Source organism: Dendrobium catenatum, unplaced genomic scaffold (assembly GCF_001605985.2).
Source record: "Dendrobium catenatum unplaced genomic scaffold, ASM160598v2 fragScaff_scaffold_1338, whole genome shotgun sequence".
NCBI classification, from domain to species: Eukaryota; Viridiplantae; Streptophyta; class Magnoliopsida; order Asparagales; family Orchidaceae; genus Dendrobium; species Dendrobium catenatum.
Window position 1 is genome coordinate 196,133 of NW_021319800.1, and position 27,731 is coordinate 223,863.

A 27,731-nucleotide genomic window follows, 5' to 3' on the forward strand; every position below is an offset into this window, starting at 1 on the left:
TATTTATTATATAATATTTTAAATTAAATATTAGATTAAAAATAATTTTAATATAAGTTTATTTAAAATTAAATATATTTTCTCACAGTGCTTATACTACTATAATAATTTAAGATGTCAGAGATATAAATCCACAGAAGTCTCTAATTAATATGTTATGTGAACAACTCTACAAAATTTGATCACCAAACTGTGAATTAAATCAAAGAAGGGATTTTAGCGAGCGAGACTTCACAGGCTTTCTCCCTCTCCTCTTCATCACCCTCTTCTTCCTCTTCTTATAGGTAACGTTACCGGGGATCTCAACATCTTCTGCTACTGCTTCTTCTTCTTCTTCTTCACCATTATCACCATCGACTGTAGTTTCAAAATCTGCTATTTTTCCATTGCAATCCTTCGAAGAAATGTCGTTCTCCGCATTCCACTCAGTACTTTCGTTGACAGGACCTCTGCGTTTACCCCACCAAGGTCCCAGAATGGAGTAGTAGTAGTAGTATTTGGAGGCGGCTCCGCCGCAATCCACGGCGAAAGGAGGTTTCTTTCGGTGGTCGCCGGGGACTTGGTCTTCGAAGCGAGCGCGGTAGGAGCGGAGCTGGGTGAGGTGGTAGCTGCAAAGAGAGTGCGGGGGCTTCGCGAGGCGCTTGCAGCGCCATCTTTTGCCGTCGGTTTTCTTGCATTTCATCACGCCCGCGGGTTCCGATTCTTTCTCCTCCGCTTTGTATTCTAATTCTTCATTCTCCTCCTCCTTTTCCTTGTCCAGGAAGACGTTTCCGGCAACGGTAATTTCCGGCGACTCGTCCGCGGTCTCCAACTCTTCCTGTCAAAATCTCAATGCTATTAAGAAAAAAAGAGATGGTTGGAAGGATCGATCGTTCTAACCCTTCGAGCAGTTGATCTAATCATCGAGCTACGATGGACCTACCAACTCGCCAAGAAGTCAGGCCGTGCAATCCGACGGCGCCGGCGTTGAAAAGTCAGAGATCTCAGTTGTCTTCTTCTTTTCTCCCTTTCCCTTTCTGCTTTGATCACTTACCGTTTTCTCTCTTTTGTAGTATTTTATCATTTTATGTATATGTTTTGGTTTGAAACAAATTATCTCAATATATCTATCTATTAAATTTGTAGATATATAAAGATATTTATTCAAAATAAAAGAATTGTTGCGTCATAGAGTATTTGCGGCGGTAGAGAAATATATAGTTTAACGTCTTAGCATTGCACAAAGATCCAGCACGCAATCAGATAAGAGAGAAGGTGTAGCATTCATAAAAGACACAAGAGTTCTTACATGGAAACACCTGAATAGGGGGAAAAACCACGGGGCCTAACCCAGTATGAATGAATCAACTAGTATTTGCAGTCGATTACAAATGAGGCCCTTCCTTAGGAGAAGGCCTTGGCTTGATGTCACAAACGTACATCATATAGAGCACATTACATGGTGGGAGTTACATAGACATGTTTGTTTGGTCGGTGCGCAGGACCATAGTCGATGGGATAGTGGTCGGAAAGATCGTAGTTGGCAGGAGACCGAGGTCAGAAAGACCATTGTCCGACGATGTAGGTTTGAAGGACTGTAATATGCAGGAGATTGAGATTAGAAAGATCGTTGTAGTAGGGCGGTACTCTGGTAGAACTCTGGGCATCATGTGGTGTCCTGACAGAAGTTCGGGCCACAGGTAGTTGTCCGGCAGAAGTCTGGGTCTCAGGTGGTGTTCTGGCGGAGCAACGACGTCAGATAGTGGTCCGGCGGAAGTCCGGGCCATAGGTAATGGCCTGGTGGAGCACAAGGCCTCAAGTGGTGGCCTGGTGGAGCACAGTGCCTCAAGTGGTGGTTCGGCGGAGCAACGACAACAGGCGGTGGTCTGGAGGAGGTAAGGGCCTCAAGTGGTGATTTGATGAAGCAACGGCATCAGGCGGTGGTCCGACGAAGGCAAGGGCCTCAAGCGGTGGCTTGGTGGAGCATAGAGCCTCAAGTGGTGGCCTGGTGGAGCACAGTGCCTCAAGTGGTGGTCTGGTGGAACAACGACGTTAAGCGGTGGTCCGGCGGAGGTGAGGGCCTCAAGTCGTGGTCCGGCGCAGCAACATCGTCAGGCGATGGTCCGACGGAGGTGAGGGCCTCGAGTGGTGGCCTAGTGGAGCACAGGGCCTCAAGTGGTGGCCTGGGGGAACACAGGGCCTCAAGTGGTGGCCTGGTGGAGCACAGTGCCTCAAGTGGTAGTCCGACGGAGCAACGACGTCAGGTGGTGTTCCAGCGGAGGTGAGGGCACCAAGTGGTGGTCCAGCAAACTCAGAAGGTGGTCGAGGAGGAGCTTCTTCATTCTCTTATATTATTTTCTTCTTGCTTGGATCCCTTTTCAAGAGGAATGAGGGGTCTATTTATAAATGTTTAGAGTGGCATGACCTGTAAATAGGTGAGAGATTAATTAAGGGTAAATGGAAAGTGGTTTGATGGACAGCCGATATTGAATCCCTTGATTATGCACCATTCGTTAGACATTTGAAGGCCTTAATGATGTCGGAATTCGGCGATATTGGGCTCGTTTTGGATTCGTCTCGTCAAGCCGCTTGATTCTACTATAAGCACGTCTTGTTTCGAAACCGTTTGTTGACCCAAATTATGGTTTGAACCTTTCAACAGCGCTTCAGGTCCTTGATTTGGACTCATTTGGGCTCGGATTGAGTCTAATTTGGTGTCGTTGGGTTCGTATTTCCGAGACGTTCAATTCGACTATAAATTTGCTGAAATCGGAGTTCATATGGTCCCAATTTTAATTTTGGAAGTTTTCAACTTGATTTCACATCAAGATTCGTGCCTGATCAAGATAATTTTTTGATAGCATATCAAGAATATTGATATAATTATAGAAGGTTTACAATCCATTGCAAATCTTTGTTTATCCTTTCATATAAATTATTCTATAATTATCTAGTTTTTTTTTTCTTTAGGGTCTTAAGAATAAAAGTTCGACTGAGATAAATCATTACAATTAAAATCAAGTTTAAAATTTTATTTATAATAAAAATTAGGCTTTAGCACTCTCTTGAATATGATTTTCAAAGCTCAATGAACTTGCTCATCCATGCCTTAACCTAATAGTTGAAGTTGTCAAAGGTTAAGAGTTCGCTATGATCTGTTAGGATTTTGGGTGATGATATTGGATATAGATATGTGACTTCAACAAAGCCTAAATGATACATGCTATTTGCAATTAATTGTTGTGTGCTAGAAAATTTATTACTACAGAGATAAAATATTTAAGGTATTAGCATTGTATGAAGATCTACCATAGACAAATAAAAAAAGATGCAAAAGACATCATAGTTTTTATGTGGAAAAGCCCGAAAATGAAAAAAAAAAATAGTAGTGTTTCTCATAAATTACAAATGAGCCCTCCCCCGTGATTGAGGAATGTATTGATACAATATAATAGACATACAATATATATAACATATTTCTTATAGCATCGAATGCAAATGGGCCCATGCTGATTCAGCTTGAGGGAGACATGTACGTAAATGTTTATGTTTTATATTGCACATATATTTAAGAAATAATATTCTTCAACTAAATATTTTGTGCATGTTTTATCCATCAAAATAGCCCATACACAAGATAAAGGATATCATACATATGAGATTTGGTGATCCATGTCTCTTGACAGAAAATCTCAAAAGAAGTGCACGACAAGTGGTTCAGAGAGTTTGAGATTAGTAAGTTATAATATTATTAACATCTCTTCATATTTTATTACTCTACTAAAGAATTTTTTAAAAAAATTTGTTGTATACATCGAGATTTCTATAGGTTGCCTGAATATGGTACTCAAATCAGAATAAATTTTGAGAAATACGAAGCAACTCTCCTGCGAGAAAAATCATTCGCATTAGGACGGTAGGCGAGCGACCGTTTTGGATTGGAGAGGGTGTATGAATAGAGCTCGACAATGCTTGGGGCAAGCTAGATTTTATAATAAGGAGGGAGTAGAACAGGCATAACCGAGCTTATGACGTCAGGGGCCTGGGTAGCTCCCTCCATATTGGGGATCAATTCTAAACACTGAGCATAGATAAAAATTGGTAATAATTTTAATAAATTTTTATGCATGCTAATCTAAGTATATTGCAGAATGAGATGCTTGATAGAGAATCCAATAAAGTTGAGTTACATAGTCATACTCATAAACGCTAAGAGGACCAATAGTTTGATGATAATTATATTATACTTACATAAATATCATAAGTGATGATTGTACGATGATGTTGACCTCATCTTTGTATGAGATCATCATAACCCATTCAACCTCTAATCAAACTTCAATACATCCTCCAATTAATCTCTAATTCAATTTTCACTCCAAACCTCAATCTAATTTTCAATCACCCTTTAATCCAACCTTTAATCAAGCTGCAATCATATTCAATCAATCTCAATCATCTATTTGATTGTGATAGATGTGAATGATTCAAACTCAATCATTCAAACCCAAAATTGTATTCAAATCAAAAATTTTAAGTCAAAATCCAATGTTAAAGGCCTATGCCTGGAAATCTTTTATGGGTAATTTTCAATCATCTCAAAACTCAGCCAAATAATCTCTGATTCATGATCTATCAATTGCATACTAATTAGGCATGTCCCTAGGGTAAACTCTCAAAATTTGAACCCAATATGATACTTTTAACTCCTGAAATTGAATTAAAATCCAAAAGATGCAAAACCTCAAATATCTACATCATATGCCACTAGACCTAACACCTTTCAAATTTGATCTTAGGACATTCCCCAAAACTTTTGATCATGTCTATAGTTTTTTCATGACATGTTGACCAATAAATTGCATTTTGATAGACCAAGTTTGACCCATAGTTGACCAGGGGTCAAAATGATCAAAATGCCCTTTGAGGATAAATTTGGACTTTTCCCCAAAACTTAACATAACTCAATCACATCAAGCCTTAAAAGCTCTTCTAAGGTATCATAAACATCACTAGGAGTATATTGGACTCAAAATCAAGATTTGATTTGACCTAGTTGATCAAATCAACCATGGTTAACTAAAGTGACCTTTACCTTTCAAATATGCATTTCAACTCAAATAGCTTTCTTATCACTTGAAACCACATCCGTTGAATTCAAATAATCAACCCAAACTCAATGAACCCTACCCTTGACCTTCGGGCAGCTTGGTTGACCAAGTCAATCAAGTTTGACCAAGCCCACATACACTCCTACCCTTTTCAAATCCATTGACCAAGGCTTTCCAAGCTAATTCAAACCCATAAAATGATCTATTAAGTCCCTAGGAGACTTCTCTTAAAGACCCAAGCCTTTGACCCGCTTGGTTTAGTCATATGACTTGATAAAAGTGTCTAAAGAGAGTTATCCTTAATCCATATCTCACCCTTAAGCCATATTGGATCAAGCCAATGATCCCATTGGGTTCCTCCTGACCCAATGCACCTGTCTTAGTTGACTCAGCCCTTGGGTAAAATCAGGTTGGAAATTGAGCTAACGCAAAGTGGTCAAAACCACTAAGGGTTGAGCCATTTTTCAACCTAGGCTTCACTAAGCCTAATCAACACTTGCATTGAGTGGCCTTGGCCCAGCCCCTAGGTTGACTTGGGTTAAGACTTAAGCTAGCCCAAAGTGGTCAAAACCACTTTAACATGCGCTCTTTCTCACCACAAACTAAATCAAGCTCAATGGACAGTTGCACTGGATCCCCCTTGACCCAATGCACCTTCAATATCAACCCCAGCCCCTGGCTTAACCCAGGTTACACCCAAGTTGACCCAAACCATACATATTTGGGTCAACTCAGGCCATTGTGCTCAAATGGACTTCGCCATGGAAAATTAATCCATTGGTTAAGCTCGTCAGACCTCTAGTATCCTTTCAACCTCACCCTGACCAAAACTGGGCCGACGGCAACTAGGGCGAATGAGATCGAGCTCCGGTGGTCCCCTTTGTCTCGAGTCTCATCCAAAGGCTTTCCAGGGCCTGAGCTTATTGACTTTGAGCTCACAAGGCTCAGAGAAGCTTCCCTCTCCTCATGGTAGCTAGCCATCTAGTGGCTTGCCTGATCCATCCTAGCCGACTAAGGCTGTGGTTGAGCTTTGAATATCGCGTCTCATTTTATCCAGCCTCATTCCTACCATGCCTTTCGATTTCATTCCCCAAAGCCTCCTACTTCTTTCCCTTTCTCTTGCCCTCCAGCCATCTCCGACCATTGATTCGAGTGAACTCCGGTGAAATCTTTTCACCCTCCGCTCGAAGTGGTGCTTCCGGTGATCCTTCAGTCATGGAGTATGAAGGAAAGTTTTTCTTCATCATCCTCTCAAGCTTCATGATAAGAAAAGTCATTCGATGGGGCTTTCCCTAAGGTAAAATCCCAATCTCGAGCCCCCTGACTAAGCAGTTTGGTCAAGTGTGAATGAAACCTTCACCCTAATGGATTTCTAACGTTGGATTAAAGGCTTTCCTCATCTTGATGCCCTCTACAAAATATGGTGGAGTTTCGTAGGTGGATCTCTCGGATTATGTTGGAAAAGCCTCACAGTCATGAAGTATTGCAGAAGGTTGAAGACATAATCAGAGCAGTTGATCTCAATTAATGGTTTTGATTAAATCCTACAATCTCGCGCTCATATAAACGTAGTAGTTCGATTAACCATTTAACGATTGTCATTAATTCTACGTTATCCAACGAGTCGCCAATGATTGGCAAACCAATCAAATGGAGCTCGCATGGAAAGTGCACGGCTGACTGTATAATTCCCCTATTTAAAATTCTAGAAATTGTAGTGAACTTCAAAAATTAATAACTCCTCACACACTTGACAAATTTAGGTGTTCTTAGGTAGGTTGGCAAGGTCTTGAGGAAACCTACAGAAGCCCTGTAATCTAAATCCATGATTATGCATGAAACATAAGTTATTACAACTAGAACTCTAGGGGTATTTTTGCAATTATAGCATTAGATGAACTCACCATGGATTGAGATTTTGGGGAATCAATTTTAGGCTTGTCTCTAATATGTCCAAAAAAAATTTCCTTATGTTTGACTTGATTAAGGGCACTTTTCAATTAATTTGAATTTAAGGGTCATTAATTAACCCTTAAGTTCAAGTTAATAATAGCCTTTCCAATGGGAATTACAACTTGTGTTGTGCTTTGTTAGTCATGCTTAGTGTAAGGGTTAGATAGCCCCATTTGCATCCCCAATCAGTGGTTTAAATAACCCATTTTTAAACTCATACTGGTGGGCCCAAATTCAGTGGGATTGGGACTTGAGATTAGGTGAACTCATGGCCCAAGTTTCAGTAGGATTGGGATCCATTTAGTCCACCATTTAGGCGACTCAAAATTAAGCCTTAAAATCGACTTAGGATTTTAATTAAATCATAATTAATCCAAATTAAAACCAATAATTACAAATAATATATCAAATTAACCAAAATTAAACCTTTAGTTTAAGAAAATTAAAAGTCACTTCATTAGATTTCTAATTTAGGATTTATTTAATTTTCAAGAAAAAAATATTTAATTAATTAAAAATAATTAGAATTTTCAAATAATTCTCAAGCACTTGAGAACACTCCTTTAGGTCATTCCCAGCCTTTAGAAGTGATTTCAAGAAGTTTGAAATTAATTTGGACCAAAATCAATAAAAGTTCTTTTAACAAACCATTTAAAAATTCAAATAATTAGACAAACTTTGAAAAATAATAATTAATTCCAAAAAAATTTAAATCGATCAAACTCAAAGTCATTTAACTCCATTTAGGATCTAGTATCTATTAAAAATATCAAATCACCAGAAATAAGTCAAAGTCAAAAAGACAACATTTTAATCAATCGTAGTTTATAAATTCATAACTTAATGTAAAAAAATTTAATTCCAACAAACTTAGTGTTTAATTACTCATATTGGGGTCTAATATCTAAAAAAATACTAAAAATTCAAAATTTTACTTTAATTTTAAAAGTCAAAATTTGACCCCTTAATTTAATATATTAAATAATTCATAAAATTCAATAATTAAGTAAAACTATAAAAATATATTAAATTGATTAATAAAATCAATTAACCAGTCATTAATACATAACAAGTACTCCAAAAATAAAGTTTATAAGATGGACTACCTTGAGTTGTAGGGTTAAGTATCTTAAGGAGGCTTGGTTCCTCGAGCCCACTATGACAATGCCAAGATTGAATTCAATGGAGTGTAAAATATTAGAATTAATTAATTATTAATGAATTAAACAAATTAAAATTTTTAATTCAACTATATAACCTAGTTTATAGGATGTACTACATTGAGCTGAGGGGCTATGTGTCCTAAGGAGGTTTCGTACTCGAGCTCACTATGACAACGCCACGAATCGATTGATGGCAAATTTAATTAATTTAATATTTAAAATCAACAATCAACTAATTTAATGAAAAATTATTAATTCTTCAATTTCCAATCAATTAAATAAATTAATCAAAATTGGTTAATACTAGGTAACCCATGCCTACGAGCTATTAACTTAGCTCTAAATAAGGTGAAATAAACTTTACGGCTTTAGTGTAAACAAAGATAGTAATTACTTAACACCTAAAATATACTTTAAAATCAACATTAAGGCATTAATATTTAAACTTAAATTAAAATCCATTAAGTATATAACAAATCAAAACATTAGACAACATCAACAAATTAACTATAATATGACATATCTATGCCACACGATCTACTACACACATTTTAGATTATGGACAACTAACTATAGTTTTAGGCTAGGCTGATGTTTAAATTTCTATTACTTGTGTGATAAGTTTTTCGTGGTTTTTACTACATATTGGTTGTTATATTTGATTGATGTGATTATTTATTTCTTTATGCAATATTTGAATTAACGTGATAGACATTAGATTAACCCTAGGTTAGAAATGATCTGAATGCTCACATAATTTTTTACAGGTGGTCATGTTTATGTAGGGCTAAATCTGTGACAACCCAATCCGATCAGGACAGGTCCTATCATGTTGAGTGGTGACAAGCAAACCTCAATATCTAGTTTTGGAATTATTTCAGATTTTCTGCAAATATTCATTGAAATAATAAAGAACCACATAGCTGTCTAAAACATTCAAATAATGAAAACTCATTCATAAAGTTTTTTTATTCATCAAAATAATCATATACACTACAGTACATGACTACAGATAGAGTTACAGAACTAAAAAGTAAACTAGTCATGATTGTACAAAAAATCAAAATAGCAAAATACCTATAATCTCATATATCTGATCCTAAACAACTAGTTCACAACCTCTTTCCCTTTACCAGATCTTGAAAATCTTGAATAAAACCATAGTGAGCTATAATAGCTCAACAAGTTACACGAGCCAATCCAAATTTCCAAATACCCCTTTTTAAATTATTTTACTGACGATTTAAAAGCAGTTAATTACTATTTAAATAATTCATTGAACTAAGAATCACAAAACTGAGGATAATATAATAATTGCATAACAATTATTATATAATTCAGATAACAATACAGAACAAATGGATCAGATAACAGAACATAATACATGAATCAAATAACATAACAAACGAATAAATTGAATTTTATATCACAGAGTTCTTCATATCATGTTTCCCGGACCCAGACAGAATCTCAAATGATTCTGACCCCTTATGACTCCCTTTTGATTTGTGTTTACAGCATCATAACATATAAGATATATAGAGTTGTTCAAATCACATTTCTCGGATTCAGATAGAATCTCAATGGATTTTGGCCCCTTATAACTCCCAGAAATTTTCTAACACAAATAAAATCTCAAATGATTCATGCCTCTGATGAGTCCAAAAAATTCTCTGACACAGACAGAATCTCAAAGGATTCTGACCCTTTATAACTCCCTACAGATATCATTTAATCACATGTGCACATATATCATCACATTATAAAAATTACATAGTAATTGATCATGTATCAAAATATCACAATATTGTATAATGGTAGACAACAGAAAATAAAAAAATTACCAAATTACCAGGAATTGTGTAAAATAATATTTTAAGACTTTTATTATATTGTTGCACTATTTTTCAACATCCCAAAAGTTTTCTATTCATTAAAAACCCCTCAGATTTCAGAATACCCGATAGAAAATTTCCAAAAAATATTTAGAATGTGCATAAACATAATCTCTATAAAAAATTTTGATTTTCTACGATGTAATTAACTACGAGGGCTTGCGCTCGTAGGAGATTTAGAAACCCAGAACTTATTTTCAAAACCAATAATTTTTCAAAAACTTCAATTAATTTTCTTTGGGATAATCAAACCCGACGATCATTATCATCATTTTCAAACGATCGATAATGATTGATATCTTCTCTCTTCGGAGAAATATACCAATTATTATCGTGGTTTTGATTAAGAAATTAATGATCTTTAATCCATATTAGCATAGTCAAACACTCGATTAAATTCCATTTTGATCATTTGGGGTCAAATGTGATTTTTTCTCGAGTTTGACTACGATAATAAGGATAAAGTAAAAGTTTTGTTATCTGAACCAATTAGTGAATGATATTCTCTCCTTTTAAGATGGTATATCGTTCTTAATATCGTGTTCGATTCCAAAACTAAAATTCAACTTTTTAACTTTCCTAAAGAAAATTAATACTTTTTCAAAACTATATTTTTCGATCAAACAAACATATAAAAAGTTACACGGTTAAAGTTTTACAGGTACAAAGTTACCCTATTTTTCGCAAACAGATATAAAGTTTAATCAGAATATTCGTTAAAACTTTCACATTTTTGAAAATTGAGATAGACATAATATGCATTACCTTGAGTCGAACGACTTTCCCTACTGCGTCGATGAACGAAAACGGCCTGATGTCACCCAAAAATAGATTTATTCTTTTTTCCTCTATCTCTTTCTCTCTCTCAACCGAGCAAAAGAATGAGTTAAATAACGAAATATATATTTTCGATTGCACGGGAATAGATATTTTCGATCGCACGGGATGATATTTATGTTTGTCCCAGGACGATCGTCCTTATTTTGCACTCATACAAAAATTGTACATATGATAATTAATATCGTACATGGACGAACGCCTCTATTTTGCATTCAGATGAAAATCGTACAGACGATAATTAATATCGTGAAGGGATGAATGCCTCTATTTTGCATTCAGATGAAAATTGTACAAACAATAATTAATATTATACATGGATTAACACCTCTGTTCTAATCTCGTTCAATTCGTCTAAACCATTCATACAGACAAAATTAAAGTTCTAACTGTTCATCCCAGACGAACTTAATTTGTACTGGACGAATTGGGTTTCATAATCTACCCACCTTAAGAAAAATGTCGTCCTCGACATTTCTAAAGCAAAATGAGTCAGAAGAAACCTGGATATAACTGTCTCATACCAGATTCCTTCTCCCAAGTAGCCTCTCTAACTATCATATATATGCTTCCATTGTACCTTAACCATACGTATTTGTTTGCTTCTCAATACATCATAAGCCAAAATCCTTTCAGGTTCTTCTATGTACTGTAGAATTATATGAACCTCTACATTATCAGCAGATAATCTCTTCCCAGAATCAGATATCTAATTTCTTAAAGATGATATGTGAAACACATTGTGTATATCAGACATATGATCAGGTAATAATAACTATAAGCAGAACTACCAATCCTCTCAATGATCTCAAAAGGTCCAATATACCTTAGACTGAGCTTATTAATTCTCCCAAATCTGCTAACACCTTTTATATGACTGACTTTGACATACACAATATCACCAATCTAAAATTCAACCAATCTGTGCTTCTGATTGTAATATTTCTTCTGTATATCTTGTGCAGATTTTAACCTTTTCTCTAATCAAATTGATCTTTGTAATAGTATCATCCACAAAGGTTGAACCTGTCACTTGTCTATCTCCCACCTCGCCAAAGTCAAAGGAGTAATGTATTTTCTATCATACAGAGCTTCATAAGGAGCAATGCAAATGTTGGACTGATAACTATTATTATATGCAAACTCTATCAATGGGATATGATCCTCCCAACTGCCCCCAAAATCCAAAATACATAATCTCAAAAGATCCTCCAGTATCTAAATAATCCTTTCAGACTGTCCATCTGTGTGCGGATGAAAAACTGTACTGAAATACAACTTCGTACCCAGTCCCTGATGAATACCTCTCCATAATATGGAGGTAAACCTACCATCCCGATCATATACAATCACTTTCGACACATCATGTAACCGGATAATTTCTTTAATATAGATCTGTGCTAACTGGTCTATCGAATTTGTTTGTCTAATGTGAAGGAAATGGGCATATTTTATCAGTCAATCAACAAGAACCTAAATAGTATCATGTCATTGTCTTGATCTGAGGAAACCCATAGCAAAATTCATTGTCACCTCTTCTCATTTTCACTCAGGAATAGGTAACAATTGTAGAAGACCTCCTAGTCGCTGATGCTCTACCTTTACTAGCTGACAGACCTCACATTTCGAAATAAACTCCGCTATGTCTTTCTTCAATCCAGGTCACCAAAACATATCATTTAGATCTCCATACATCTTGCTGCTTCCTGGATGAATGATATAATCTGAATAATGAGCCTCGTGTAGAATCTCTTGCCTCAAATTTCCAAACATAGGGACCCAAAGTCTATCCTTATAAAAAATAATACCGTAATCAAAAACTTGTAGTTCAGATTTCTTACCAGATCTGATCTGATCATACAATTTTGAATATTCTGCATCTAATTTTTAAGCTTCATGAATATTTTCTTTTAAAGTGAGCTGAATGGTCATCTGAGTCACTATACAAGAATTCCACTCAATAGAAGAAATCACCTCCAAATATAATCTCTCCATATCACGTATCAAATACTCATCCAAAGTGAATTGTATACCTGATAATCCTGAAGACTTTCTACTTAGAGCATATGCCACTACGTTGGCCCTACTAGGCTGATACTAAATAATCAGATCATAGTCCTTGATCAATTCAAGTCATCTCCCTTATCTCAAATTCAGATCTTTTCGAGTGAATATGTACTTCAAACTCTGATGATATGTGAAAATATCACACCATACAAGAAATGACGCTAAATTTTTAAAGCAAATATAATAGCATCCAACTCTAGATCATGCGTCGGATAATTCCTTTTATGTGGCTTCAACTATCTTGAAGCATAAGTTATCACCCGACCATGTTGCATTAACACACATCCCAAATCTCTCAATGAAGCATCACTGAATACCTGAAATCCTTCTATACCAGAGGGAAGAGCCAAAACTGGAGCAGAAGTCAAGCAATCCTTCAATCTCTGAAAACTAGTCTCACACTCTAGTGTCCAAACAAAATCTACAAACTTTTGAGTCAGTCTCGTCAGAGGTGCCGAAATCTGAGAAAATCCCTTACAAACTTCCTATAATATCCAGCAATGTCCAAGAAACTACGTATCTCAAACACCGTAGTAGGCCTCGACCAATTAGTGACTGCTTGAACTTTCTAGGGATTAACATAAATACCATCACCACTCACCACATGTCCCAGAAAGGAAATACTCCTCAGCCAGAACTCACATTTGAAGAATTTTGCATACAACTGGTGCTGCCTTAAAGTCTCAAAAATACACATCTCCCTTACAGCCGAGCTAGAGCAGGTTAGGAAAGCACAAGCTGACTGGCAGATGCAAATGCAGCAAACTCAATTTTTAGATGAATTGTGAAAAAATGAGGGAGTAATTCAGTGGAAAGAATACATCTTCAGTAGAGGAGGAGACTGATTCATAGTAGATGTTGTATATTTTATTTTTGACATCTGTATTTATTTGTTTGCGTGGACATATAAACTTATTTATTTTCTAGACGCCTGCCTTTATTTATTATTAGATGTTTTTTGATGATATTCTTCTTATTTTTGTTCATGTTTATATGTTTTATGTTTAATATTTGGTGATATTTTTTATTAGAGATGTATGTTTGAATGTATATTGTATTGAAACATTTGTATGTAGATTATTTTTTAGAAATCAGTTTTATAAGTCAGAAAGTTATTTTTTTTTTGTTTATGCTGCAGGTTTTTGATGGATTTTACGTCGAAAACTCTATTGGCAATACTATTAACAAAAATGGAATGCCATTTATGGCATACTTTTATGCTAGAATTTTCGGTGATAAATCTTCCATTATTATCTGTCGATAGTTGTGCGATGGATCAGGGCGGCGATTAAAAGTTAGTTTTTTCGACGTACAAATGCGCCGGAAATACCGATGGATTAAATGTCAGAATTCTCTTAATAAATACGACGTATTAGCATCCTCTTTTTCGCCTGACATGCTGCCGAAAATTTTTTCGAGGATACAATTTTTTACTTTTTATCGGACACAATGGTGAAAAAGGATTCATGTAGCCGACCCCACATTGTGGGACAAAGGCTTGATGTTGTTGTTGTAAAATTTCACCGATTAATATTTTCCAACGCATAAATTATCGTCGGATGTGTTTTCATAAAAAATTCACCGAAAAATGATATTTTCCTACATATTTCTAGGGTTACCAGCGTATTTCGTTCGCTGGTAACATGACATTTTCCTGTAGTGTCATTTTTTTATTAGCAGATTAATCTTGACACTACCCAATTTTTCAAATGGGTTAAGAATTTGGACATGAACCCAACCCATTTGTTAAGCAAGCCAACCCAAGCATGATTTTTTGGGTTAATTTCAGGTCAGGTTTTCATGTCATGTCATTAATTGACACCACTAGCATCAAAGCTCCCTCGACAAGAAACATCCATCCTTTACTACTTCTAATGGCGAAGTAGATAAGCTCAAGATCTTTCTTTCTCTTCATGGGAGCTTGATAAGATAAGGGATGTTGCTTTTACCTTTTGATCAAACTTTATAGTGCTGATTTATATGGAGAACTTTATGGTAGGTCCTCCATGGTTGTAGACAAATCCTTGGAAACCAAAAATTTGAACTTTTGTCATGCAATTTGAGGAAGAAAGTAGTTTTTGTGATGCTTTGTCACCAATTATGATTTTACGAGGAGCGAAAGGGATCTACTTTCTTTTTTTTCATGATGTAGTATAGTGATTGAGAGGTCTTTAATGGCCTCTTGGAAGCAACGAATTAGGAGATGAAGAGATAGAAAAATTACTCTGATGAGCAGTGGCTAGTAGCAGACAACGAGTTGAACCACTTTTGTATAACATCCTTGAAAGAGTTTACAAAGAGCAAATACTTGAGTCACTTAAAAAATGTTGTATATTGCTATTATATTATAAAATATGTCAAGATGATCTTAGGGGTTAGTCCATTTTTCTCTATTGGCTTGCTAGTTTCTATTTTTATACTACTTCCTAGTTTCCATGAGTCTAATGTTCTAAGGCACAACTGGTCGGTTGTCTTAAGCTTTAACTATATTGCACCCTTAGTTACTACTAAACTAGGGGTCATCTAGAACTAGGAGTATAAAGAAGTTGACCTAAGTTTGACTAGCCCCTAACTTCAATTTAAGGAGTATATATGAGTTGACCTAAGTTTGACTTTCTCCTAATTTCAATTTAACTTTATTAATTAATCAAATTTGAACTCTAAATTAATTTAGAATTTAAGTAGGCTCAAAAGAATGAGATGATAATTCTAATTAAAGGAACTATAACAATGAAATTATGAAAATAATGAAAAATTGTTGTATAAGTGACGAGTATTAAATTAAGAGAATGGAAGAAAATTAGCTAGGATTTCATATTTTTTAATAAATTCATATTTTAATCATTTCCATAGATTTTTATAACATTTTATAAACAAGTCAATTCACACACTAGCAATTAGATTGAGGCTAGCTGCAACTTGACACATAAGCTCATCGAGCACAATTGCAAGCCATTCACCAAGTTTACCTTGAGCTAGCTCACAAGTCAGTTTGACTTAGCTACACCCCATAATGTAACTACCAATGAAAACAAATTAAATTATAGTTCTGAAACCACCTATGCTCCATCTGATCAATTGCACTGAACATCGATCTTATTGGATAATAATCCTTACCCATAGCCCCTAATAACCCAAAAATGACCTGGTTAAACAAAACCTTTTCTTATATATAATCTACATAAGTTAAGCTAGTAACTGCAGTGAACTAAGCCAAATTTCAAGGAGATTTTCTTCCTCGTTTAGAGCTTATATTGAACACAAAAATTATTTAAGAACATCCTAACTCAAATCACGTCATGATGGATTTGAATATTCTTGAATTTGTACTGAGATTAGTGCACTAATCTCAGAAAAAAATCCAAAAATATTCAGTTACTTCACCCCAAAATGAAAACCCTTATGATAAGTTAATCTCATTTTCTACACAGATTAAGCAAAATACGACCTATGACTTATCTGCTTCTTGAAGATATCCTGACAACTGATACGTGTTTGAAACAAAACAAGCCTGAATCATTCAAATAAAATATAACTTCATCAATAGTATTATAGTACTACAACGTCACCATTATCAAATTGCTCCATATGTTAATAAACACCTTCTCTTCAGATCACCTCTTCTGTTTCCATCAGAAACTATGAACTATCCTAACCCTAATAATCTCAATAACAAGCTTGGGGAAGCAGATAAGCTGTTCTCAAAATGTCATAAATTTTACAAGATAGTTCCCGGAATGCCCCTCTACCCCAAATAAAATCCCAAAATTCTATTCCCAAAAGGCATCCATCTAGGTTTTGGAGAATGCAGGGATAAATTAATAGCGACAAACAAAATATATGAGAAGGAAACAGTCTCGATAGAAGCTCGAAGAAGAATGACCAGGAGCTCAGTTCGACTTCTCAGGCATTGATGTGGCGAAGAAATGGCCGCTAATTAACTTCTAGGGTTTCCAATAATTAAAAGCAGAACGGCGCCTTTCATACAGATTCGGAAAATAAAATATATCGAAATTAACAGGAGGAATAATAGATCTGTTAGGTTTAAACCCTAACAGCCCTAGAGATAAAAAAGAAGCAGGCTTGGGAATTACTGTAAACCCTAGGGGTAGAAACAATGAGAAAAGAGAGTATAAATGCGAAAAGGTGGAGATAAGAAATTACGGGAGAGCGATCTGACCTGGGAGATCGTGTACTGGGGACTATTGATGGCATCCCACGGAGAGAGATTAAGCTGGCACTGAATCTCGCCGGCGTCAGCTTCGGACGGCGGCTGAGCAGATGAAGAAGCAAACGGAGAATGGTAAGCCCATCCTAAGAGCTTCGACGCCTGCTTCCTTATCCTCATCAATTAGTGAAGCAGAGCAGAAAAAGAATCAGCGAAGCAAAGCAGATGAAGAAGAAGAAGAAGTTAGCTCGTGCGCCCGATAGGTGGAGTGAAGAAGAGAAAGAGCTGTAGATCTTGAGGCTGAAGAACGAAAGAGAGAGAGAAGGAGCAAGAGGGTTTATGCTTCGCTTGCCTTTTCTGTTTTTTCCAGCTATATTTTAGGGTAGAGTAAATTCGTGCTGTTTATACATTTACGTTTATGCCCCTTATATTTGGTAGAATTGCTTATTTGCCAAGTGGAGGTTTGTGCTTTAAAGGGAAAAAAGAAATTACAAAATACAAAAGAAAAACATTAGTGATTTTGACATTCGTGAAAGAGCGACCGCAAATGAGGATAAAATAGTCATTTCAGCTTTAACACTCGGTCTGTCCTTTTGGCAAAAAAATTTCTGCAGCCTTATCATTTTTTTATTTTGAAAAAAATAAAAAAAAACGATATTTTGTCATGTGACCATCTATTTGACCGTTATATAGTTTTTTTTTTTTCCAATGAGAAAAAAAATGCTTAACATAATCAAATAGCATCACATAGCTCACTTTGGTCTATTGACTATGAGCTTAGACTATCAACTAAGAGATCTTGAATTCGAACTTATATATGCGATGAGTGAGCATGCCTAAATTGGACTAAATGACCAAAAAAAAAACATCACAAAGATTAGCTCAATATGATTATAATTTGCTCATAAAAATAAAACTTATTTGAAGATCATGTCATCGGCTGACTGGCGTATATCATTTTATTTTTTTATTTTCATTAGTTATTTCAAATATTAGTTTATTCGAATTCGTGCGCAACATTGTTAGAGATCATGCAATCCTTTCAAATAGGATTGATTATAGCGTTACACGGTTTGCTATGAAGGTTACATATGACTCAAAAATCGTATAAATAACGGGTTTACATAGTTGCTTATGAAGAACATGTAATTCTTATATTCTTTCGCACAATTTCTATTGGTCAATATATCCTCTTTTTCTTCTTTATTGATGATTATAGAGATTTTTTAACCCATGAAGGCTTTGCTAGACTTTGTTGGACAAAGACTGCATGAATCTTGATGATCTAAAGCCTAAAGTTCATTGATCTTTAAATACCAAGGCTATCATACTACTTATAATATCATTTTGATAATAGTTATTATAAAAAGAGAGTGATGATCTTACTTCAAATTACAAATATACCGATATTATAATTGAAAATGATATAGCACAAAATTTCTACATAAGAGATTAAGCACATGGAAAGAAGATAAAAAAAATCAATATGTTTCAAAGATATTCACCCATGTTCAAAGCTACACAAAAGTTAAATTATTCAACTAAGTTTCAAAAGAAAATTCATGAAATGTTTCTTCATATATTAAGCAGTGATTAGTTGTTACCATTTGATAAAGATAGCGAAAGAAATCCAAATTTTTTTCAAACTTTTATGTAACTTTTCTGTATATATTATGATAAACAGAAATCTTGATATAAGTATTTGAATAAGAAACTTTTAGGGTTAAACTCAACACCATTTAAATTCTATTAATATAAATCAAAACAAACATTTCTATGAGAAAAGCCCAATAACTTCATAAGTACCTTAAGTCGAGTCAAAATGGACCTAAATAAATTCAAAGAGATGTAGTTGAAACTTCATGTTAGTATTCAAGGGGCTAAATAATATTTGAATTTATGTGCTTATGTTTGAAACAAGTATCTCGATGAGAGAAATCCAACAATCATAATATTACTCAACTTTGATATCATTAAAATATGAAAATACCTAAGACATTGTATAAATAAGAATTAATATAGGCAATTCGACGGAGCGTTTGGAGACTTTGGCTAAAATAAATAAAATATTTCACCCATCTTCACTTGAATTAGATAGGAAAATTTGAAAAAGCTTGGATAAATCAAGAATTCTAGAGCTCTGTCTGATGCTCAATGCCATAAATACCACATCAGATTGTCATTTTTCAAGTACCACCACTTCACTAGTATTACAAAATTATCTGGCCATCATCATTTGATTGTTATTTGTGGATATCGTCAATTTCTTCCAAAAAAATTAATGTCCTCTATCACCAATATGGACGATGTAGGCGTCGATACCAATGTTGATGCACACCATTAGTAATAAAGTCAATGCATACCATTAATATCAACCTAGATGCTTGCTGTTGCTAATAAGAATGATGAATGCAATCAACATCAATATCAATGAACATGATTATCAGTAAAACAAATGCTTGCTACCTACATAACGTTCGATGTCCATCATACCCAAATACTAATGAACACAATCGACACTAACATCAATGCATGATATTTTCAATAATGTCGATGCTCAACTTCAAAATTAACCCTATTAATTTCTATTTTTAAAAAAACATAATGTGTGCTATTAACACCAATGTCGACACACAACATTGCCAGTAATATTGATGTTTGCTGTCGTTAACAAGACTAGCTAGTATAAACCATTGACACAAATGTGAAAACATTTTAGTGCCAATGATGCTAGTACTCATTATCGAAACAAACCCTAACACATATCATCACAAATAAAGTTGTCTATTGCAAAAATCATCAATACCAATGCCTGATATTGACATCAAAGCTTATGCTTATCTTTCTCATCTCTAATCTTCCCTTCTGCATAGAGACCAACAATCTATTGAAGATTACTACAATATCTCAAGGCTACACCTATTACTTTAAAAACCTTCTTTCAAAGCTCATTTCTATAATATTGAAACAAAATTTTCTTCAGTTATAGGGAAGGGTATGCTTTGTAAATTATAATATATTCTATTAAAATCATTTCAACTGAGACTTCATTTGTGACAACTTTTCTAATATTTTTTAAACTAGATTTCTAGTCCAAAGTTTATTTTTGAATTAGAAAATTTTGTATTAAAAACTTGCTTTAAAAAATAGTAAAAAAACTATCCCAAAAAAAGCTTGAGTCAACACCTATGACTTTTCCCATTCTCGAATCTCCATATAAAAAAGCTTTAGTCTCCTAAAAGCTACTCTTAATTTATCTTATTTGTGTGTATGATCTTCGTACAATAATAACATAAAAGGCTTCGTTTGGGACGATTTTTTTATTGCTTCTTAAAATAGAGTTTTAGAACTAATTTTTGTATTAAAACTTTGTTTTCGTGAAGCCAAAATCTCTCTCTATTAACCACTTTTACATAAACTCGAGAATTTTAATGATTCTGAGGATTATTGTTTGGTTGAATGCACTCCAACAGAAATAAAAAAAAAAAAAATTGTGGTCATTTTGATGAAATTAAAAAACATAGAGAACATACCATCGACAGAGACGAGATCGACGGAGGTGAGGTTAGAGGGGGTGGCCGGCACCCGCCGGCGGAGCCGCGGCGGCATGCTTGGTTAGATGAGGGATTTATTTATGATTTTTTAACAGTGCAGAAACCAATTAGAAATACTTAATTACACTTCAGAATTCTCCTTAGGAAGCGTTTGATTGCTTAACATAAAAGAAAGTAAGAAACTGCTTTTAAAAATGATTATTTTATTTAAATTTATCATTTTATTGAATTATTAATTAATAGGATTTAGTTATAAATAAATATTTAATTTCAAAATTTGCAAATCTTCAAAGGTTTTCAGATGTGATGCCAATAAAAATATAAAAAATAGTTTCAAACATTTAATAAAAAATATAAAAATTTACAGCTTAGGAGAACAATTAAGATCACATTGCAAGGAAAAAATCCTTAAATCTTTAATTAAAATTTATCAAGATAATCTTTTTTTATCTATAAAGCAATTAAAAATACATCAAAATCAATAATTCTTCTTAAAATAAATTTAATAATTTTTTTAATTTATCTTAATAAAATTTAAATTTTTTTCTTAAAAACACGGTTGGATTCATACTGAGCACAACATACAGAGCTCAAATATCAAAATCATCAAGCAAAAATTTGATGGCCAAACATTCAATTAAATCAAAGAAGAGATTTTAGAGAACGAGCCTTCACTGGCTTCCTCCCTTTCCTCTTGATCATCCTCTTCGTCTTCTTCTTCTTCTGCAAATAGGTAACGTTACCGAAGCTCTCACCATAATCTTCATCATCATCATCTTCTTCTTCTTCTTCTTCTTCTTCTTCTTCGACAGCATCAACATCAACAGCAGCTTCACTATCAGCACTCTTTACATTGCAATCCTTCGAAGAAATTCTGTTCTCCTCATTCCCCTCCGAACTTTCGGTGACGGGACCTCTGCGCTTACCCCACCAAGGTCCCAGAATGGAGTAATAATAGTAGTAATTAGAGGCGGATCCGCCGGAATCCACGGAGAAAGCATATTTCTTCCTGTGATCGCCGGAGACTTGGTCGTCGAAGCGAGAGCGGTAGGAACGGAGCTGGGTGAGATGATAGCTGCAAAGAGAGTGTGGGCTCTGCGCCAGGCGCTTACAGTGCCATCCTTTACCATCCGTCTTCTTGCATTTGATCATGGCGACAGAGCCCGAGGATTCCATTTCTTTCTCTCTTCTCTTCCTCCCCTGCCCTTTCTTTTCCTCCATTTTCTCCTCGGTTTCCTCTTTCTTCTCCCCATCTTTATCTCCAAATCCATTTTCGAAGCCGCCCATCTGCTCCTCATTCGTGGCCTCCATCTCTGCTTCCTGTCAAAATATCAATAAGTTATGATCCATCATAACTAAGAAGAACGATTAGCCCCAAATTTCTTGTTGAGATTGTTTGATTTAGCAGTTGCTGAACAATCTAGGGTTTGTGCTCAAAATTTAAATTCTTACAACTCATGAGAAAAAATTAAAATAAAGGAGACGATATCGAATTTTTTTGGAGATTGTAAGAAATAGGGGAAATAAGACAGGGATTAGGTGAATAATGGATCTAACCAGTGGATGATTAGATAAGCGGTGGATGATTGAATTATTGACCGATGAAGAACGTTTAAGCTCGCATAGAAGGGCAGCCGCAGCAGAGATGGCTGCGTCGGAATCATATGGAATCGGAGGTGGTAAATCCGTACGATGATCGGCGGTGCAGCCGAGAAGGCTCTCCGGCTTCCGTCTCCTCATGAGAAAATGAGAACACGGAGAGGAAGAACTGAGCAGAGATATTTGAGAGAATACAGAGCGAAGGAGAGAAGCTTTTCTTGTTTTATTTTCTAACCTTTTTTTATTTTAAAAATTGTTAATATTATTGAAGATATATAAAACTACTCTAGCATAACAAGAGGAGGTGAATTGGTTTTTTTTTTTTTTCAAATTAAAATTTTGTATAGACGGTTAAGAAAATAAAATATTTAAAAATAAAAATAAAAAATACTTTTTTATTTTTAAACTTTTAGAAAATATTTTTTTAATTTTGAATTTTAAGTTAAAGTTAACTAGAGATTTAATAACCACAACTTTCACAAAGATAATCGAAGTCAAAACACAAGAAAGTAAATGCAAGAAGGAAAAAATACAAATAAAATTTTTATAGTGGTTTAGTCAAAATCGGCTTACGTTCGCTTCTCAAAGGTTCTCCTTTTGAATATTCTAATATAACAGTATCTTTTAGCACTCAACCATGTGAAAAAACCTCTCCCCTTACTAGATGAAAATGACATTTACAAACTCTTCAATCCACGAAAAGCCTCCCTCCTTCAGCCTCCCGGCACAACGGAAATGCCACTCCCTCATGCTCCTTGCACGATAGAGACGTCAATCCCTTCTTGTATACCTCGTACTCTGAAGATGACACTACCCTAGCCTCCTCCTAGGCTAGTAAAAACTTTCACCCAAAAACCATTTCTTAGAACTCTTCTTCAAAGCTCCACAACCGCAACACAAAGGAGTCAAGGTGCAGGACGACAAGAATAACCGTGCGAATCCCTCACACCCCTTGAATCGCTCAAGAAACTCTCTCTCTCTCTCTCTCTCTCTCTCTCTCTCTCTCTCTCTCTCTCTCAAGTGGTTTGGACTCTATTACAAAAGAGTAGACACCACTCCCTCTCTAAAGTTCTCTACCTGAAAAAATGTCTCTGAATAATCAACACAAAACCTCAGGTCTGGTGAGAATTAAATAAAGTGAGTTATTTAAATAAGATCTTAATTTTTAATTTAATATTTTTGATTGTACAATATGATACTAGGATCGTATTATCCAATTAGTTTAATTCCCATCACAGATCGTCATGTACGATATTAAGTTGTACAGTACGAATAGTTTTATCGAATCAGACATCACCCATGATGAACTAATGTTCAACCAATGAGCTCTCTATTTAATCAGACTGTCTAATTTGAATTGTACAGTACGATTATTAAGATTTGATCATGATTTGATTCCTTAATCTACAAAATAAAATTAGGCAACATACATTAATGATCATTCAATATGAAATCCTTCGTACTGTACAATTAGTTCATATTTCAAGTTTGTCTAATTTTGATAACATAGATTCGACAATAGAGTTTATCAAAATAACTTATCGTCCTATATGATTAAATGTCATATAGTAGAATAACTATAATATAATTTAATTTAATTAAATAGTTAAAATAATTTTTGGATTAACATATTATTGAATCACAAATAATATTTGTAATATCAAACAACAGGTCGAGCTCTCAAATTTCAATAATATAAATATATTAAATAAAAAACAAGATATATAAATTAATTTTATCGATATTTAATTTTCATTAAATAGCTAAAATAATATGAGTCATGAATTATATCAATTTTAATTAAAATTTAAATTTTAATTATGAAATATCATATATCAATTTTTTGAATTATATCAATTTTAATAATGCTAAACATTTTAACTATTGTATCAAATATATAAGTAATTATTCTCAATTAAAATTTGATAACGCTTAGAATTTGATAGAAAAATAAATCAATAAATTTGATCCAAAATTTAAAATATGATCAATATTCTATTAAATTTAATAAAAAAATGAATGGATTTGTAATAGATAATATTTAGCTTGACTCTATTTATCTACAACCTTACATTTTATGAATGGTCTCAAATTTTAAAACTATTAGGCTACTTTTTCTTACCCTATGATTGGAAAATATTACTTACAAAGAAGGTTAGACAATGATACATCATTAAAAATCTATCAATTAAGCATGGATCTCAAATTTGATATCATAAAGATATTTAAATTTTTAAAAAATGATTAAGGAACAAGAGAATCAATGCAGACCATCTAATAGATTGTTTAGGGGTTTGGCTCAAATAATTAATATGTAACTCAAGAAAAGAAAAGAAAAATAAAAATAGACTTCTATATTTCACATTAAGGAGATCTAAAATTGGAGAAAGCTTAAAGATTTAAGAAAAATTCCATGCATTTCAAACGAACAAAATAGATCACTACAAAAAAATCGTCAAATATCAGCGGAGCTGGCCAATTACTGGTGGTTTTTAAAATTTTTGGTTTTAAAACCTTGTCGGAAAAAAAAACAACGTAGGAAATTAAAACCGACAGGTTTTTTTTTTTCTGCGGTGATATTTTCCAGCGGTTTTCCAATGACTATAACCGCAGTAAATTCCTGGCGCCAAGACTGCAGGAAAACCGCCGTAACTCACCGACGCGAAGACCACCGGCAATTATCAGTGGTATTACTAGCGGTCAATCTGCCGCTTTTTCTGGCGGCCAGACCACCGGACAGCCACCAGTAATTACTGGAGGTTAATAAAAAATTTGGAAGCAAATAAGCCGTTTGCTATCAACGTTTCCGACGACTGAACTATCGGTTAGCCGCCAAAAACCTGTAGCATTTGAAAAAAAAAATGACTACCTCCCCTCTATCTGAACAAATTTCCACATGTACATGTAGCAGCTGAGAATTATAAACAAAATGAAATATATTAATATAATATCCACAATCAACAAATGCTCAGGCAGTTCAAAACATAAAATATAAAATACATAAACTTTTAAACATGGGAAAACATAAACTTCAACTTGTTAAACAATCTTTAAAACATAAAGAACTTGTTTCACATTCATATGTTCAAAATATACTAGCTAGTTCTTCAAAAAAATACAATAACTAATCATCGTTCGTGTCCTCGTTGCCCGATGATTCATATACAAGCTCCTACTCCTTTTTCTTCTGATGTTCAGCTCGATATAATCATAGCTCTACTTGCATCTCAGTCTAAATTGATATCATCTCCTCTATCTCTCTTGTCAGAGGAGCAATCATCTATATGATGGTTTCGTCAGCTTCACTATCATCATAAAATTTGGAAGTCCTTAATTGTATATCCTTGCAAACCTAAGCCATAAACCCTCCCTCTCTATCTTCCTCCAACAACTTCTAACCATATGTGATACTCAGAATATTAGGTCAATCCTAAAGATAATCCATCACCATTACACGGTTGACCCTCATAAAGTCGTATAAAATCATCCTACAAAAATAAATTCATAAAATAAATTTTTTATTATTTTCTTATTATTGCTCAAAAAATGACACTCACGTGAGCTTTTCTTGCTTTCTAATCAACCCACTGATGATCAGATTGATGTTGGTGAGTTTTTGTACGCAACTCCAATGTTGTCAGCTCTTGACTAAGAAACTATTTATGCAAATAGAGAGTATAGTTAAAATAATGTACATATATTTGTGAAACTAATTGAAATAATATGTTATCAATCGTCGTCTATGCTTAATATGAGGCATTGAACCACCCGTATGAAGAGAGCTTCCTAAACTCGATATCTCCATAAATTCATCTATCAATCCTTTTCGACCCGGTAACAATCTGTTATATATCCAATATCTATCTTCTTGGATAGTCATTTGGATGTTAAAACTAATGTTCCCTCATAAAACCTATGTTAAAAGATGTGAAATGAGAGCATATATGATGAGTACATTAAAAATTATTTAGTAAATATAGTGAAAATAAAAAAAGATACCTTAAAGGTGTAGTAAAATTATTAAAAAGATGTATAATGCAACAATAAGAAGCAATATAGTACTTGTGGAATGAATTCTTATACAATAAGAAGCAACATACTATATCCATTTTACATGTAATATTTGTGTATTTATAGGATGATTTATTCATAATCAATAAGCTATGTAATACTATATCCATAACACTTATTTAGGTTCTCTTGGGTATTATTGGTCCTACCATGTTTAAAAAAGTTTAAGAATGGGTGACTAGCATACAAACTCCATGTGATTGAATGGGCTCTTATTATATGTCACTTGATTGCGCAAACAAGTATCCCTTTAAGGGGGATGGTTAATGTAGGGAACACTTATATGATAGTCATTAAGATACACATAAGCGTGCATAATCCTCATACCAAATGTTAATTAGAAATTGAGTTCATACCTCATACCAATTAGTTTAAGATCAATGGTCATCCACTAGAACATATAACTCATGCACTTATAGTTCTATCCTCCTAATGAATTGTTTATAAACTCCTCAAACTATTTGGTCATCCACAAAAACATAAAACTCATATTTTCACTATTTCATCTACATAATTTATGTTCACTTATATACGATCTAATTAGGTTAATCATGTCATAATGCATATTTGAAGTAGGTCTAGAAAATTATTAATGGTGAATCAACTTAAACTAAGTGGAACCTAAAACTTCTATACTCTAAACTCTCTATAAGTCTTAATAGTCTTCTGCAGTCATGTTCTTAGCATGTCACTCAAGAGCTAGCTCTATCTCTTTTCTTAACACTAAGTTACTGAACTCGACTAATGGACTTACAAAGTCAATAACTTACTCTTAGTTTTTTTTTTTTTTTTTGGTGGGAAATGGTAAGTATTAAGGCACGAATTTGATGTAGGTGTAAATGTTTAAGCCAAAGAAAAGCAACTTAGGGCTTAGCTAATTTAACATGAGTGGTAAGGAGATGGAAGGATAAGAGATCACCTTCAGCTAAGGAGATGGAGATCAAGGTCGATGTCGGCTAGGCTAGGGTGGAAGGTCAACTGAGGCTGCAACGAGCATTCTTTGGACAAAACGATACGAGGTAGAGGCGTTGAAATGAGGATGAAGGAGAGGGCGGGTTGGGTATTAGGGCGAATACCGGTGGAATTTCTAGCTACTTAAGCCAACAAGTCGTCAGAAATTAGTCACTTAAAACTGGCAATATGGCCACTAGTAACTGCGTCGTAGATAGAACATTCTGGCGGTCATTTAACCACAGGAATTTTTAGTGGTTAACTCGCTGGTATAATCGCCGCTTTGTACCGGGAGCAGAGACCATTGGGATTAAATTGATTGTTTAGGTTTAGATTTAAACATTTTAAGATTAAGGGGTTACTTTGTTTAAACATACTTTGAC

The 27,731-nt window shown here is 34.4% G+C and overlaps 2 protein-coding genes across 2 annotated transcripts; both read right to left on the reverse strand.

Moving 5' to 3' along the window:
- Nucleotides 1-122: 122 nt before the first annotated feature.
- Nucleotides 123-17,487, reverse strand: LOC110097675. The gene is made up of 2 exons (XM_020824183.2): nucleotides 17,186-17,487; nucleotides 123-817 (listed from the first exon to the last, which is right to left on the reverse strand). The coding sequence occupies exons 1-2, from the start codon at nucleotides 17,351-17,353 to the stop codon at nucleotides 203-205; spliced, it is 783 nt and encodes a 260-aa protein (XP_020679842.1). The 5' UTR covers nucleotides 17,354-17,487; the 3' UTR covers nucleotides 123-202.
- Nucleotides 17,488-21,322: 3,835 nt separating this feature from the next.
- LOC110097672 (YTH domain-containing protein 1) lies at nucleotides 21,323-22,525 on the reverse strand. The gene is made up of 2 exons (XM_020824181.2): nucleotides 22,285-22,525; nucleotides 21,323-22,047 (listed from the first exon to the last, which is right to left on the reverse strand). The coding sequence occupies exons 1-2, from the start codon at nucleotides 22,465-22,467 to the stop codon at nucleotides 21,370-21,372; spliced, it is 861 nt and encodes a 286-aa protein (XP_020679840.1). The 5' UTR covers nucleotides 22,468-22,525; the 3' UTR covers nucleotides 21,323-21,369.
- Between the last annotated feature and the right edge of the window lie 5,206 nt (nucleotides 22,526-27,731).